General features: G+C 42.3%; 2 protein-coding genes across 12 annotated transcripts; both read left to right on the forward strand.

Moving 5' to 3' along the window:
- Positions 1-983: 983 nt before the first annotated feature.
- On the forward strand, positions 984-5429 carry LOC112885657 (mediator of RNA polymerase II transcription subunit 7a-like). Of its 11 annotated transcripts, none has more exons than XM_025951233.1 (9): positions 984-1516; positions 1847-2211; positions 2778-2877; positions 3035-3095; positions 3561-3715; positions 3796-3865; positions 4066-4232; positions 4316-4389; positions 4993-5429. In XM_025951233.1, the coding sequence occupies exons 5-9, from the start codon at positions 3578-3580 to the stop codon at positions 5060-5062; spliced, it is 519 nt and encodes a 172-aa protein (XP_025807018.1). In that variant the 5' UTR covers positions 984-1516; positions 1847-2211; positions 2778-2877; positions 3035-3095; positions 3561-3577; the 3' UTR covers positions 5063-5429. The 11 variants fall into 11 exon arrangements, with proteins under 11 accessions (XP_025807018.1, XP_025807011.1, XP_025807031.1 ...); XM_025951226.1 differs by having other exon boundaries at positions 1847-2200; XM_025951246.1 differs by having other exon boundaries at positions 1847-2200; positions 3035-3091.
- Positions 5430-7767: 2338 nt separating this feature from the next.
- Positions 7768-11284, forward strand: LOC112885648 (GTP-binding protein YPTM2). The gene is made up of 8 exons (XM_025951219.1): positions 7768-8055; positions 8965-9037; positions 9366-9413; positions 9522-9569; positions 10210-10281; positions 10372-10527; positions 10639-10742; positions 10833-11284. Exons 1-8 carry the CDS (start codon positions 8042-8044, stop codon positions 10927-10929), a joined length of 612 nt encoding a protein of 203 aa, XP_025807004.1. The 5' UTR covers positions 7768-8041; the 3' UTR covers positions 10930-11284.
- The last annotated feature ends 3388 nt before the right edge of the window (positions 11285-14672 follow it).

A 14672-nucleotide genomic window follows, 5' to 3' on the forward strand; every position in this document is an offset into this window, starting at 1 on the left:
TAGGATCCGTGAGTAGTGACCGATCATTGGATCGATGTCGCAGACTCACTACCATTTATAACAGTCTTGCCATCTAAAGAAATATAATATGCATTTAGTTATGCGGTATTCACAAATGGATGAACATTTATAGAAAATAGTTGATCAATATTACTTGTGTCAACGCTGCTGCTGATGAGGTCTTTCATCGGAGTGCGGTCATCATTAGATTGTTTCGAATCTGGCTCGAGATCGGTTGATACAACGGACGAAAAATTTTGAGAAGGCAGAACACACGAAAATTCATTGCTTGTTTTAGAAATAGGAATAGATATATAATCTAAATTATAAAATTTAATTATTTTTAGGATTGGATTAGTTTGAGTCCTTTAAGCGCTTACGTGAGAGCCCTAGGTGTAAAATTCCGTCAGCTCCACCATTGGGTGGAGGAGGGCGGGGGAGCGGGTCCTGGCGGTATTGTTGCTGCCGGAGACTGGGCAGTCCGAGGATGTTATTTACAGTACGTGCGAATAGCCGCTGTATCATCGTACGTATCCGTTGAAGATAATAATATTTTATAATAAAATAAAAAAATTTATTTTATTCTAAAATATTATATCTTTAATGGATATATAGAATAATATAGCGGCTATTCGCGGGTGGTACTAAGGGTCTGTTTGGATCCACCCCCAAATGGCAAAAGGGTAAATGGCAAAATTTTTACTCCTGTCACATCAGATGTTTGGACGCTAATTAGAAATATTAAATATAGTTTAATTAAAAAACTAATTATATAGATGAGGACTAAATGACGAGACGAATCTATTAAGCCTAATTAATCCATAATTAGCAAAATTACGGTAGCATTTGCCCTTTTGCACTTTGGGGTGTTTGGATCCAAAAGTGAAAAAAAGTACAAAAGACCAAAAGTTTTACACTTTCTATTTCTTTTTCCTATTTATCCGAACAGGCCCTAATAACATTCCGGATAGCCGGGCGGGGCGGAGGAGCGCAGCCCTCGTTGCGCGAACGGAAGACGTACCGGTGCTGAACTGAAGAAAAGCGCTCAACCGTTGGATGGAGAATGGGTGGCATCTGAGGGGGGAAGTCACATGTGACTTTGCTTCAGCAAGCGTAGCCACACCGCCGCTCGCCGCCATCCCGAGATCCTTCCCGACTCGCCTCGCCGCGCTCGCCTGCATCTAGGTTTCCCAGTGCCGCACTGCCGCCCCTCCATCGCCCCCATCCTCCACCTCCCAGTCTCACCGGATCCAGACGACACGCCGGTCTCCTTCTGGTTCTTCCGCTTCCCCCGTCTTCGGCGACCTCCGGCTGCCTCCACCCCCGCCGGTCTCCACCGAGCCCTGTGCTTCCGCCTCCCATCGACTGCTCCGGACTATTGACCTCGGCCCGGCGCTTCAAAGGCTGCTGCCATCGACCGCATCGACCGCGTGGAGCGCCGCTGTCCGCACTTCGATCCGGAATCCCGGTAATCCTCGAAACGCGGATCGATCCGGTGTTCGCATGCAATGAGGGGGTAAGGTTCTGCTATCAATTGCACTGTAGGAGGAGTACTAGTTGGAATTCGGATGTTGAGTTTTTCTTTTGTAGAGGTCGCTTCTGGTATACTCGTTGAGGGTACTGTCTAGATTCCATGCTTTGTTAGTTGGACATTGGCAGCAATCATCTAACATCTGAACATAAGATTACTGCCAGTGACGGGTCCAAAGGGTAGTCCGAGTAGACCCAGGACTGCCCCAAATTTTGGCCCAAACCAATTTTTAGTACTTAAAATTTTTGATCCAGACTAACAAGCAGCTCAACAATCAACCTTAGCCTAACTCTCAATGTCTCACACATCCCCCAGCCCTCACACGCCGCCAGACGCCGCTTCCACCGCTCCCGACTCCTCCCGACTCGCCCCGCAGCTGGGTACCTACGCCGCCACCTGCGCCTCCGCCACACGCCGCGCGGCCGCCCTCCCTCAACTCCCGTCGTTCTGCCTGCTGGCCTGGTTGGGGCGCTGGGTGGGTGCGCTGCTCGCCCGCTCCCGCCAGCCGTAGGGGCCGTGCCGCCGCGCCTTAACACCAGCACGGCGGCACACCTCGGCGCCTCCGCGGCTTCGCCCCAGCCGGCAGCCACCAGACGCCTCCTGCCCGGCCGCCGGCCGCCTTGACACGTTCGAGTTCTTCAGCTCGTGTACTGGTACTGCTACCTTCTGGTTCGTACTCGGTACTTCTTTCTCTTTCACTCTGTTCCATGATTCCATTTGTATTGTTTCTGAATTCAGATATTGAGTGATTAATTGAATAATTGTGCATCCATTTGTATTGTTGTTGTGTGTTGTCCGGATATTTAGCCATGTAGAATGGAAATATTGCTATGCTTTTTCAGAAACATGAAGCAAAGACAAAGAATATTGCTTCTTCTTCCCTACCTACACCTATTTTGATTTCAGTTGATGGGCATTGGCTATCTGTTACTCCAGTTATTAGTGGTACAGGTTCAAACCAAACTCCATTTGTGTGTGAAGGTGGTTCAGGTTCAGCGCTTTGAAATTTTTTGCTAGGACTACCCTAGTTTCAATTCCCGGGTCCGCCACTGATTCTGCCATCTTTTCATTTCAATATAATGAGTTTGGTTTAATTTCTAGCTTACTGCACTTGATCTTTGTTCGCAAACAATTAGCAGAAAATCCTAATCCAGGAGAGGATCCTTTGGGCATCCAAGTTCCTGTAGGTGTAATATTCCTATCAACAATTTTTCCAAAGTCGCCAACTGTTATTTATATGTTGTAGGAAATCCTAATCCGAGAAGAGGATCCTTGGCCTCAGCTTCATTTCGTATCTCTCTTGATTGCAGCTTCTGTACTCCCAGGTTTCCCTCAAACTATTCAAGGTCAGTTCACATTCTCTGTAAGATACAGAAGTTATTGGTTCAGCTGCTCAAAATGTTGTGAGCTGATAATGTTATCCTAGTTGGGGAAGTATTTTAGTATTACAATGTGTTCTGAGGTTGAAGTGTGATTGTTCTTGTTTAAACTTATGTGTTTCAGGAAGCAATTCTCTCATTTCCTGTGTACATTGTTGGTTGCTGAAATTACTGTTTGGTGGTAGGTAAGGGGCTGTGAAGTGTTCGGGTGGAATGATTGTGTTTGCTTGGTTATTCTTGTTGAGATTTACATGTATTAGAAATATCAGTTTTGTTGTATATTGCTAGGGTAGCTAATCGCAGATGATGTCTTAGATCATGTAAGTTGTCCTTGCATTTGTGTTGGTTTACTTGGATAAATTAATAGTAATTGGGGTAAATGCTCACACACTGTGCTGTTTTGATTAATCAAATCAGAAAACTTTCTGAGTCTAAAGTATATTATCTTTTAATGTATGGTGCTTAAGCCACAACTGCGGTTAGAAAGTTGAGTGGCCTGGGAATTTCTCCATGCTGCCGATAATTCTTAAATTTATAATGTATTTCACTTATGAATCACATCTTAAGGTTACATTCGATCCATTGAGCTTAAATAGACTAGAACGGAAAAGCTAGAAATTTTTATTGATTTAGTATCTGGTTTTGTGCAGCATAAGGAAGGATCGCAATGGCCACATCATCAGCATACCCTCCGCCTCCACCATTTTACCGACTTTACAAGGATTACGAGCAGGATCCCTCATCTGCACCAGAACCTCCACCGCCAATTGATGGAAAATATACAGTATATGGTGCTGAGCACGAAGTATGTTGCTTATTGTACTTTCATGCTACTCTGTTATTGATTGTGCTAAACTTACCGTGATCTGCCATCATGGTATCTAGATAAATCAGGTGTTGCCAAGCTTGGAGAGTCAAGGTATTCATCAGCTTTATCCAAAGGGCCCCAATACTGGTGCGTCTGGTCCTTGAGAAGTAGATCTGTTTATCTGCATATGCATATGTATCTCAAATGTCTGTGATTTGTTGAATGTTAGAGATATTTATAAGCATAAGCTAATTGAAATTTTTATATGCCAAATAAGTTGTCCCTACAACTTTGAGGACTGAATAACTTTTAATGAGCTGCCTCTTTGGAAAATTGGTTGAATTTAGATTTCAAGAAGGAGCTAAGAACCCTCAACAGAGAGCTTCAACTGCATATTTTGGAGCTCGCAGATATTTTAGTGGAGAGACCATCTCACTATGCTCGCAGGGTAGAAGATATTTCCCTCATATTCCAGAACTTACACCATCTTCTCAATTCCCTTCGGCCTCATCAGGTGAGCCTCAGTTTTTTTTTCTCCATATGGTGCATTTTTCTTCTATTCCCAAAAATGTACTTACATTATTTAATGTCTTTTAGGCAAGGGCCACATTGATTCACATGCTTGAGAGCCAAATTCAGCGTCGCAAGCAGGCAATTGAAGATATAAAACAGTGAGTAACTAGTTCTTCACCTAAGCTGCATAAGTTAGGATTTTCATCTGACATGGTTTGTAGAAATTTTAAGGATAGACCTATGAGCTTTCGCCAATGCCCCTTAATGCTCCACTATACAATGAAGTTGTCATATATGTTTTTCAATATTTCTATATTTGTAATTAGAGTTGGAAAAGGATTCTGTCCAGGCATGTTTACTAGTTCACAAATGTTGCAAAATTCTTTTTGTTTTTTCTTTCTTTTGCCCTTGCATTTTGACTTTGGGACAGTAAGGAAGAACTGAAGAAGCAGACTATAGTTATCTGTTGCAATATCGAAAGGACCATTTAACTACATTTTGCTGCTTCAGTTTGAAATGTATAGTGTAATTAGGGAGATGGTGAACTGATAGTTTTTATAAGAAATTGTAGAAAACATGGTATTCTATAAAGTTGATTTTGTTAACTTGGATGCACATTTCATACAGTATTCTATATGCTTACTTTATTTTCGTGAGTGACCTAACAATTAAGCGCTTGCTTGCAAGTCTTCTGGTTTCATTGTAGATTGTGAGTGCATAATTGTAGTCTTTTGACAACTCTGAGTATTTTCTTACTACAGGAGGAGAGAGGAAGCGCAAAAGCTGCTTGGCAAATCACTGCTTGTCATAGATGGAAGCCAAACTAATTAGGCTGATGCCAATTTGGCTGTTGGAAGACAGACCAGTGCTCTGAGTTAAAGAAATCTAAATAATCTTCAGATCAATAGCTTGTGGAGCCAACCAGGAGACGGCTTTGAGATATTTCTGGCTTGTGGTATCTGTTGGAGGCTTGGGGCCTTTTGGTATTTTCAACTTTGATCACTGAATCTTGTACATACTTTAACGGTCGATGCTAACAGGCTTAAATGTGATGTTTATGTTCATGTTCCGTACTTTTTCTCAGTTGGATATTGTTGAATTAGTTTGTAGTCTGAGCGGATTGTTGAATTTTGTTGCTTTGTGATTGCATGCCGAAGCAAGTGGATGGAATACAAACGGATTAATCCTATCCTAGTTTATACGAGAATAGTGTGTTCGGACTCTCTTGACGGGACTGTGTGCCGTGTAAATACTTGTGTAATGCTTGTGGTTTTTTTTATGAACTAGCAAATATGTGGTGTGTTGCCATGGTCAAAGATCTCAGGTCATGGCTGATTTTTTTTTCTGCGATAGGTTTTATTCGATACGGAATTTATTGTATTTTCATGTTTTTATTGTATTTGTATAGTCCGTTACGAATAGTGTCGTTGTTCAATTTTTATTATATAAGTTTTGGGTCGGGGACATATATTGAACCAAATAAAAATTTCTAACAAAAATACTGCATGCTTTAGAAATAGAATAGCAAATATGCCCGTTGTTACATAAAATTTTATAAATATATTAATTAGTATATAAATATATATATATTATACACCATATGAATTTTAAAATAACATAGTACACCACAAAATTTCATTAACTAAAAGAACACAACAACACATACACTATTATATTGGTTTATTAAAACCACCATAAAATACACTATCATGTACTCCACACAGACATATTTCAATAAATCCTATAGAAGTTAGATAAGTATGACTTAACATCGTAGAGCAGCCACAGCCTAGCAAAGCAAGGGAGGGAGGAGCAGCGCATCGATTTTGCTATCGCGCTTGGTAAAAATTTTCTAGCCTACCACAGAAACCAGGAGCTGGGGTGATTCACCGACAATACCTGGAATACATCATCCGACATAATCCTCATCGCATCAATGAGTAACCTCGGCCGATGCTTGCATACTACAACAAAAGTGAATATCAAGCATCTTTAGTGACGAGACGTTTGAAATCAAGCTCTTACATTTGGTTTTGGGCTGGCTCCTTTTTATTTTATCTTGGGCCCAGATTGGAACATCAAAAGTGATCCCGCAACATCGGTCGAGGGGACTCTTGTTGGCTTGGCTGGAGTGCTGGACTGTTCGATCTCGAGTGCTCCATCGGATTCCTTCGCATCGAATAATCGTCAGCTTGGTCAGGAAACAAAGTGTGAACATGCAGAAAAGGCCGCAACAACGTCTGGAACCTTCTAGCTAGAGTCAAAGCGAACGATCAACTTTTGACTAATACTCATCAACATATTAGCACTAGCTGTTCGTCGCCTCTCCGTTCTGCAGCCAGGATGCGAACAGATATTTCAACCGTCGGATCGTCTTGTCATGCAAATCGTGCCGCATGTCCCGAGAATCACGCGGGTTTTATCGTGATTTCTATTTATCGCATATGCGAGCCGGTGCCGACGCGTCATTCGAATAAAAATTGTTCCATCTTACAAACTAATTACTCAAATTAAATTTTAGTTGCACCATTGTATTTCTTATGATAAGATCTTTATAAAACTAGACCACACTTGATTATGTTTAGATGATATTTTTTCTAAAATATTTTTATTTGTTCTAAAACAATTTCTATCTCTATGATACTTTTCTCTTATTTTCAAATATTTTAATTTATTCTGGAACAACTTTTATCTCTGTATTTTTATGGAAAAAGTCTGATTTACACTTTTGAACTATAGCAAAAATCCAATTTTCAATCTTAAACTATAAAACCGGATAAGAGAGACCATCTAATTGTTGAAATTGGGCAAATTTAGCTCTTAGAGTGGTTTTCATGTTGGTTTTGTATTTTTTAAGGAAATTAAAAATTTCTAATTAGATCTAAAAAATTAAAACTAATTCATTTCAACTCAGAAAAATATGAAACTAGTACCAAATTTTTTTAAAAATGTAACATATCTATTATTACTCTATTTAAATCTTATTTATTTAAAAATAATAGGCATAACTACAAGCAACCAAATACTATGAATATAAAAAAATTAGAATAACTGACAAGTATAGTGCCAATAGATATGTTACAGTTTTAGAAAATTTTTGATACTCATTTCATATTTTTTGGATTTGAAATTAATTATTTATAAATTTTTCAATTTTAATTTGAATGTTCTTAATTTTTACAAAATGGAAAACTACCCTTGAAACCACCTAAGAGCCAAATTTATCCGATTTTGACAGTTGAACAACCTCTCATATCCGATTTTATAGTTTAAGTTGAAAATTGGACTTTTACGATAGTTTAAGAGTGTAAATCAGATTTTTTTCCTATTTTTATGTCCAACGAATTTGTACCATGTATGGCGGCCAGTCACACGTGATATATAGACATCCCCGGTTTTTTTTTTTGCATTTGCCGTACTAGCAATTACTACTACTAGCAAACTCGTGCTGGGCACCGGCGCACGGAGCCGCGGAGGTCAAACCGAACACGTTGCCTGGCCATCACGGCCGCCCGTGTGCCCGGGCTTCGTCGCACCGAAGCAAACGCGCGGCCGACGACGCCTCCCCGAGTCCCCGCGAGGCTAGCGACGACCCACGCGGACGCGGGCACGCGGCTCTCCCTCCGCCCGCCCTCGAGTATTTATCGTCCGTCCCCTCGAAAATCTCCCACGTTTACATCTCCAACCACCTGCCTCCCCGCGTCTCTTCCTTCCTCCCCCAGATCCGTCAATTCGTTCGGACCGACCCCCTCCCTCCGTCTCCGTTCGAGATCGCCGCCGGCGACCGATTCCGCCAGATTTGAGTCGACAATGAATCCTGAGTAGTAAGGCCTCCGATCCTCCTTCCCCCCTTAATCTCTCGCTCCCGTAATTTGTTGGATTTTCGCTCCCCTGCTGTGGTTACGGTTGTAACTTACGGGGTTCTAATCAGGTGCGCGCCGGTAGGTCTCTCCAGCTTTCGATCTGGATCTGGGGATCCGTGTCGCGAATTGGGATTTCATGGATGTTGTTTAGCTTGACGATGGGCGTGTTTACTCGGTTTAAGTTATGCTTTGATTTGTATTTCGCGGTGAGAATGCACTCTTGTATTGAGGCATATGTTTAGTGGGAAAAAAAATCTGGAGCTGTGGAGAATTAAATGGGAACTCAATCATCATTGCGTTCTATATAATTCTGTGTGTATTTTGCGGTGGCCTTTTTTCTGCATGTACACGTGCAAAGGAATCCTGCATTTGTTAAATTGTTTGCATATGTTGCACTTATGTAAACAGCTCTAGAGTTGTTTCTTATTAGGCATAGAAGAATTTGCCACTCAATATATGCCCAATATGGAATGGGTACATGTCTAAAATGTTCAGTAGCCAAATATTGAAGTATTACCTTGTTTCCAATATCTTGATAGTAGCGTTGCTGAACCATCAGAAAGACTGATAACTCCACCACTACTAAAGGAATCTATCTAAACTAGAAATGTATGTCATTTGTGTACCACGCATGGTAGATTGGTCTCCTTCTCGACATGCATACTTCAAAACCTTTGTAGGACGAAACATTCAAATTTTGGAACTTTAAAAGTAAAACAATTCTGAATAGGACTAGATGAGCACGTTCATGTCGTGATACTGATAATTCTTTCTTGTTGATGAAGTGATGGAAGCCACCATGATCTGCTAGCAGTGCATCCTGTTAATGTAATGCACTACTTAATCCTGTTTTCCTTTCTGCAATTTCAGCGACTACCTTTTCAAACTTTTGCTTATTGGTGATTCTGGTGTTGGGAAGTCTTGCTTGCTTCTCAGATTTGCGGTGAGAACTCCCATCCCTTCTCATGATTACTCGTTGATACTTATATGCTGCATTGGTGAATTTCTCCAGTGTAGTTGTTGAAATATAAATAAATGTACATTGGAAAAAATAAGCATTGTTTAACTTAACCTTACAACTGCAGCCAAAAAATTTTGGTTATAACTTGTAAGTGTCTGTATCCTGGAGAGGTCCTTTTGAAGTTCATGTTTCTTCACTTTGCAGGACTATACTTTACTTATATTAACGTGTCATCCTTGAAGCTTAATGTACAGAATATTTTCTTGCATAGACTGTGAATGTTACTGATACACCATTTGTTTGTTATTAGGATGATTCATATCTGGACAGCTACATCAGCACAATCGGAGTTGATTTTGTAAGTTCATATCAAATTCATTTACTTACTCCTGAAAATAATTCATATTCTTTAATTAAGTTTTGCGTGCGGCATAGCATTAAGTGTTTCTTTTTTACATTCTTACAGAAAATTCGGACAGTAGAGCAAGATGGGAAGACCATAAAGCTTCAAATTGTAAGACTACTGTGCTATACTCAGCTATACTTTCTCATTGTAGCCATGGTAGGAAAATAGATATATGTTGGATAATTGTGTAGGAAATAAGTTTGATTGTGATGTAATATAGGTCCTCACACTAATTAGCAGATGAACAATTGTTCTCCAACTGTGGAAATGATATTTCTACTGTTCATATACCCTATTGCCTATTGATTCGAGGTTGCTTCATGAGTACAACTGCACTGACTAATTATTTATCTCAAGCAACTAACATGATCACAACTTCTGTAAGGAATAGGGATGTTCTTGGTTTGTCCTTGTTATTTGAGGGTGTTGAACATTTGTTACTGTTTTGCAAGCTGACATGCTATTGATTTGAAGGAGAATTTTTAATCTATAGATGAGTCAGATTTTGTTGTTGAATATGTAGTAATGACAATACATCTTCCACAAATTGGTTTTGTTAAAATTATGTAATCTAGAATTGTAATTTGAGTGGAAGAAGCTTACAGAACTATACGCTATATCAATGTTAAGAGAATGTCATAGACTAATTCACATAGCAACAAACAACAGTCCAGATTTGTCTACCAACATATTTATGATAAAACTACTGTGTAGTTGTTCAACTGACATTGTTTTGTTATTGTTGCAGTGGGATACTGCTGGGCAAGAGCGTTTCAGGACAATCACTAGCAGTTACTACCGAGGAGCTCATGGAATCATTGTAAGTTGACCTTCTGAACTCTATCTTCTGAAACTTCTTAACCATCTTGATCATTTTATTATACTATTTGTATCTTTTGATTGGTTGCAGATTGTATATGATGTTACAGACCAAGATAGCTTCAACAATGTGAAGCAATGGTTGAACGAAATTGACCGTTATGCAAGCGACAATGTTAACAAGCTTCTTGTTGGGAACAAGAGTGATCTAACTGCCAACAAAGTTGTGCCAACTGAGACAGCAAAGGTAAGTTCTCCAAACTTCATGAATAGATCATGACGTCATCTGCAATTCTTCATGTTCACCACACCCTAGGGCTTCTTCAGACATTTAAAATTGATTAACAACACCATTTAGGCGTTTGCTGATGAGATGGGCATCCCATTCATGGAGACGAGTGCGAAAAACGCCATCAATGTCGAGCAGGCCTTCATGGCTATGGCTGCATCCATCAAGGACAGGTATAGCCAACATGTCTAACTGGTCAATATTCTATTGTTATCTTGAGATTCTACTGTTCTTATTCGAATCCTGCTTGCTGCTGTTCTCAGGATGGCCAGCCAACCAGCCGCGTCAAACGCAAGGCCAGCGACCGTGCAGATCCGCGGGCAGCCTGTCAACCAGAAGACGTCATGCTGCTCGTCCTAAGATCACCTGATTTCTTCGGTTCCCTGTAAACGACACGCTACTACTTACCGTTTGTGCACGACGCGAAAAATGTATTTGCATTGTTTGTTCAGGAAACGCCTGCTGATAGCATCTCTTCGTTGGTCAGATGATTAGAGAGCTGCTGATGTGTAAGAACACCGTAGAGAGAGAGAATCCGCAGTGCTCTCTCAACCTAAGGAGCAAACAGCAGCAATTTTATTACCTTCATTCTTTTCTACCTTACAGCCTCACTGTTTATAAGCCACGCGTTGCATTTGTGAACAGCTATTGTAATCTCTAGTTGCATATTCATAGTGAGATGAAATTCCTGTGTGGGCAACATATTTCTCCTTTAGCTTGTTGAGTGGTCTTGTTCATCTGCAATCATTGTGCCTCGTGACAGGCCCTCGAGGTCTCGCACTGATTAGTGGATCAGTGGATGTGATGCACCCTTTTCCTGCTCGAATATTCGGTGCCTCGTCGTGCAGAACAGAGGACCGTGACCTGCAGCAGGCCCCGCCACCACCGCCAATTGCTGTGCCCTGTGCGGTGGTGTCCCATGTTAGCATCAGATAATAAAGTTTGACAAGTGAAGCGATATTCTTCTGTCGGGACACTGAGAAATTGTGATCTTCTCGATTTTTCCTTGAATATACTAATATTATTGTATTAATATAAACCTTCAGTGGCTTTCCAGAAAATTCACCTACAAGCTCATGAGTCATCACTTGAATTCTCTTTTTATTAAAAAAAAATCTCTACAAGGGTGGCAAAATCAGTGTTGGGCTTTTTTATTTTATTCCCTCGAATACACAAGACTGTACATCATCCCAACAACGCAGAGCAACACTGTGCTCACGCTTGGCATTGTTGTGGCGTCTTTCTCATGTTGCTCATGGAGGTCTACCCGTGGCCCCACCCCCAACGGAGCAACATTGACATGCCATTTCGTATTATCACGTCCTGGGACCATATGATGGTGGGCGAACCACGACGAGCCGTGGCACCGCCCTGTGCATGCCCCTGTCCCACAGATCACAGATGAACCGCCGGCCCTGCCGCTCCGGAACCAGAGCCACCACGAGGGAGCGCGTCCGTCTGCGAGATCTTCCTGGCGCGAAACCGCAAACCAGCGCCGCGACAACGTGGCGATTCCCTCTGGCGCCCGCTTTACGGAAAGGCGACTAGTGGCCGTGCCCATCCCGCCGGCCGGTGCCACCCCCGCGCAAGATTCGCCCGGAAAAGCTCGGCGCTCTCGTGCGGAAGCGGGGCTACGAATTCAGCACGCGGAACACGCACGGTGGCGCGGGTTCCCGCACGCGGGGAGGGGATCGGAAACAGGATCCGGACTTCGTGGCTGCTCCCGCGTGGGCGTGGCCCGAGCATTCCTGCGGATGCGGGAAGGAGACAAGCAGTAGATCGCCGGAAAATGTTGCGATCGGAGAGAGACGCCGTGATCGTATCGGCGTGGATGAAGACTACGAATGTCACAACCCAAATATTAAAAAATATGATTAACATGTAACTAGTAGCATCATGAGCATCATTAAAGAATAATGAAGCATCATATGCATATGTTGTATGAGTTTGTTTATTTATTTTACTTTGTGTGGATGAGTGTTTGTTAAACAAGTTGAATTTCTGCTATGCAATTGTGCCCCTAAAAATTGTATGTAAATACTAGACTTAAGATGTTGAATTTAAAATATTTTTGAAGAATTTTGTAACAACAAGCTCAAGGCATAAAATTCTTAGAAAGTTGAAAAACTGCTGTTTTTTTTATTTTACTGTAAGCAATATAGAATAGATTTTTCAGTGCTTGTTGTTGCATTCTGTTCTTAGTAGTTTTATTGTGCTTCTGTAAATTTTTAGCAATTTTGGAGCTCGAAAAATCCTAGTTTACGAATTTTAAAGTTGAACCATCCTTTCATCTTTTCCCCTTCGCCCTGGGCCCACCCGTCAACCTCCACCTTCCCCTTCTCCAGTGCCTACTCGCCCCTGGATTGGGCAGGAGGGGCGGCGGCGCCATGTCGGCGACCGCTGGCTCGGCCAGCGTGGCCGCGGGCAAGCAAGGCGCCGCGCTGGCCGCTCACCTCCCCCTCCCTTTAAATGCCGCGCTGCTGGCTTTTCTCCCCCGAATCCTAGCCCTCCTCCACCATTCTGCCGCCACCACCTTCATTGCCACCATCGGCCACCTCGAATTCGTCACCTCCGGTAAACGATTCTCCAATTCCTCGCACGCACGGCGCCCCCTCGCCCTCCTTATTCGATTTGGGCCCTCACCGGCCATCCACCTCTCCTGCAGGTCCTCCTCGGCGCCGCCCTCCGTCCGCGCCCGTCGTTGCTCGTCGTGCTGCCGCTCGCCGTGCTGTCCCGCCCGTCGGTGCCGCGGGTGAGCCTCCCCATCGCGCGCCACGCCCCGTGCGTGCGCTCCCCTGGCCCTGCCCTACTCGCCTCGGCCGCTCCCCTTCATCGGTCCTTGCGCTGTGCGGCGACGTAAATTTAAGATTTATGCATGCTATGTAAATTTATTATTAATATTTCTTGCTCTAGGCTCTCTTACTTAAGTGCTTAAAGATGCTTGGTTGTTATTGTTTGCGAGTATGTTGTCTATCATCCCATGCTGTACCATTCATTCTTCATGTCACATCAATCCATGTATGAATTATGGCATCATGCTAATGCATACACTTATTCATGCATTATAGCGACCGAACCGCCGGAGAGTTTTGCCGAGCTCGTCGAAGTTGTCGAACCTGAGCCCGATGTTAAGTACGTGGCTGAGCTAGAAGAAAACCGAGGCAGGCAATTAAGCATGTTTCTTGACCCGCTTAAATTGATTTAAATTAGTTACTCACTTGGGTATGTATGATTATGCTATATATTTATCTATTGCATTGCTGATCCTACTTTGTTGCATTTACCTTTCTTGTTTTATATATCCATGTCCTTGCCACTTTTAGTTAGTAACTAATTAATTGATTAGATTCTTAGCCATGCTTAGAGTTGGTCTATAACATGTAAGAAAATTTTGGAATAGATTCACACTACTCTCACGTGTTTATCCTTGATCCTTGATCGCATTTGTCCGGTTTCGGGTATGTTGGAAAGATCGTAATGGTCTTGTTGGTATTTGTATCGTGGTTTGGGTGGAGTGGTAGGACGTAGACAAAGGAGTCTTAGAGGTATAGTCCGCACAGTTTAAGGACCGTCCATGGATGACGTCGATTTTGAGCAACTTATCGTGCTGCCACATATCCAATCGTGGTATGGACAAGCTTCTTATGTTCTTTGACTTAGTCGTTGAGGTACAGTCATGCGTGGCCAAATGGGCTATGTAGAGAGGCTTAGGAGTGTCCCCGATAGATCCAGGTGACTCTCCGCTGACTCTCCGCGTAAGCTAGGCATGATTCTCAACTATTAAGGTTTATTGGAAACGGTTGATACGAGTACCCCTTATCCAACGTGATCGATTAGGTGAGCCACATGCTCCTTGTATCGTGTGGGTAAACTAGTATACTTTTGCAAGATTTTAATCAATTCGAATTGCCGCGCTCTCGATTATTAGAAAGCTTATTATCCTATGAACTATTTGTAGAAGTATCGTTTATGCTTGATTATGGCTCATGTCACCTTACGTTACTTTAATTGTTTATTTCATTTAAGCAACTAAAATATCAGGTGGGTTGGGCAAGATAATTAAATTGCTAGAGAGCTAGATGTTGGATTAGAGAGCACATGCT

Source organism: Panicum hallii, chromosome 1, assembly GCF_002211085.1.
Source record: "Panicum hallii strain FIL2 chromosome 1, PHallii_v3.1, whole genome shotgun sequence".
Lineage (NCBI taxonomy): Eukaryota > Viridiplantae > Streptophyta > Magnoliopsida > Poales > Poaceae > Panicum > Panicum hallii.

Excerpts from the sequence above, each read along its gene's own strand:
- LOC112885648 (XM_025951219.1), top strand. Across the intron at positions 9,414-9,521 it reads GCACAATCGGAGTTGATTTT|AAAATTCGGACAGTAGAGCA; the intron begins GTAAGTTCATAT and ends ACATTCTTACAG. Across the intron at positions 10,528-10,638 it reads TGCCAACTGAGACAGCAAAG|GCGTTTGCTGATGAGATGGG; the intron begins GTAAGTTCTCCA and ends AACACCATTTAG.
- LOC112885657 (XM_025951233.1), top strand. The coding sequence starts at position 3,578 with ATGGCCACATCATCAGCATACCCTCCGCCTCCACCATTTTACCGACTT. Across the intron at positions 3,716-3,795 it reads TATATGGTGCTGAGCACGAA|ATAAATCAGGTGTTGCCAAG; the intron begins GTATGTTGCTTA and ends CATGGTATCTAG. Across the intron at positions 4,233-4,315 it reads ATTCCCTTCGGCCTCATCAG|GCAAGGGCCACATTGATTCA; the intron begins GTGAGCCTCAGT and ends AATGTCTTTTAG.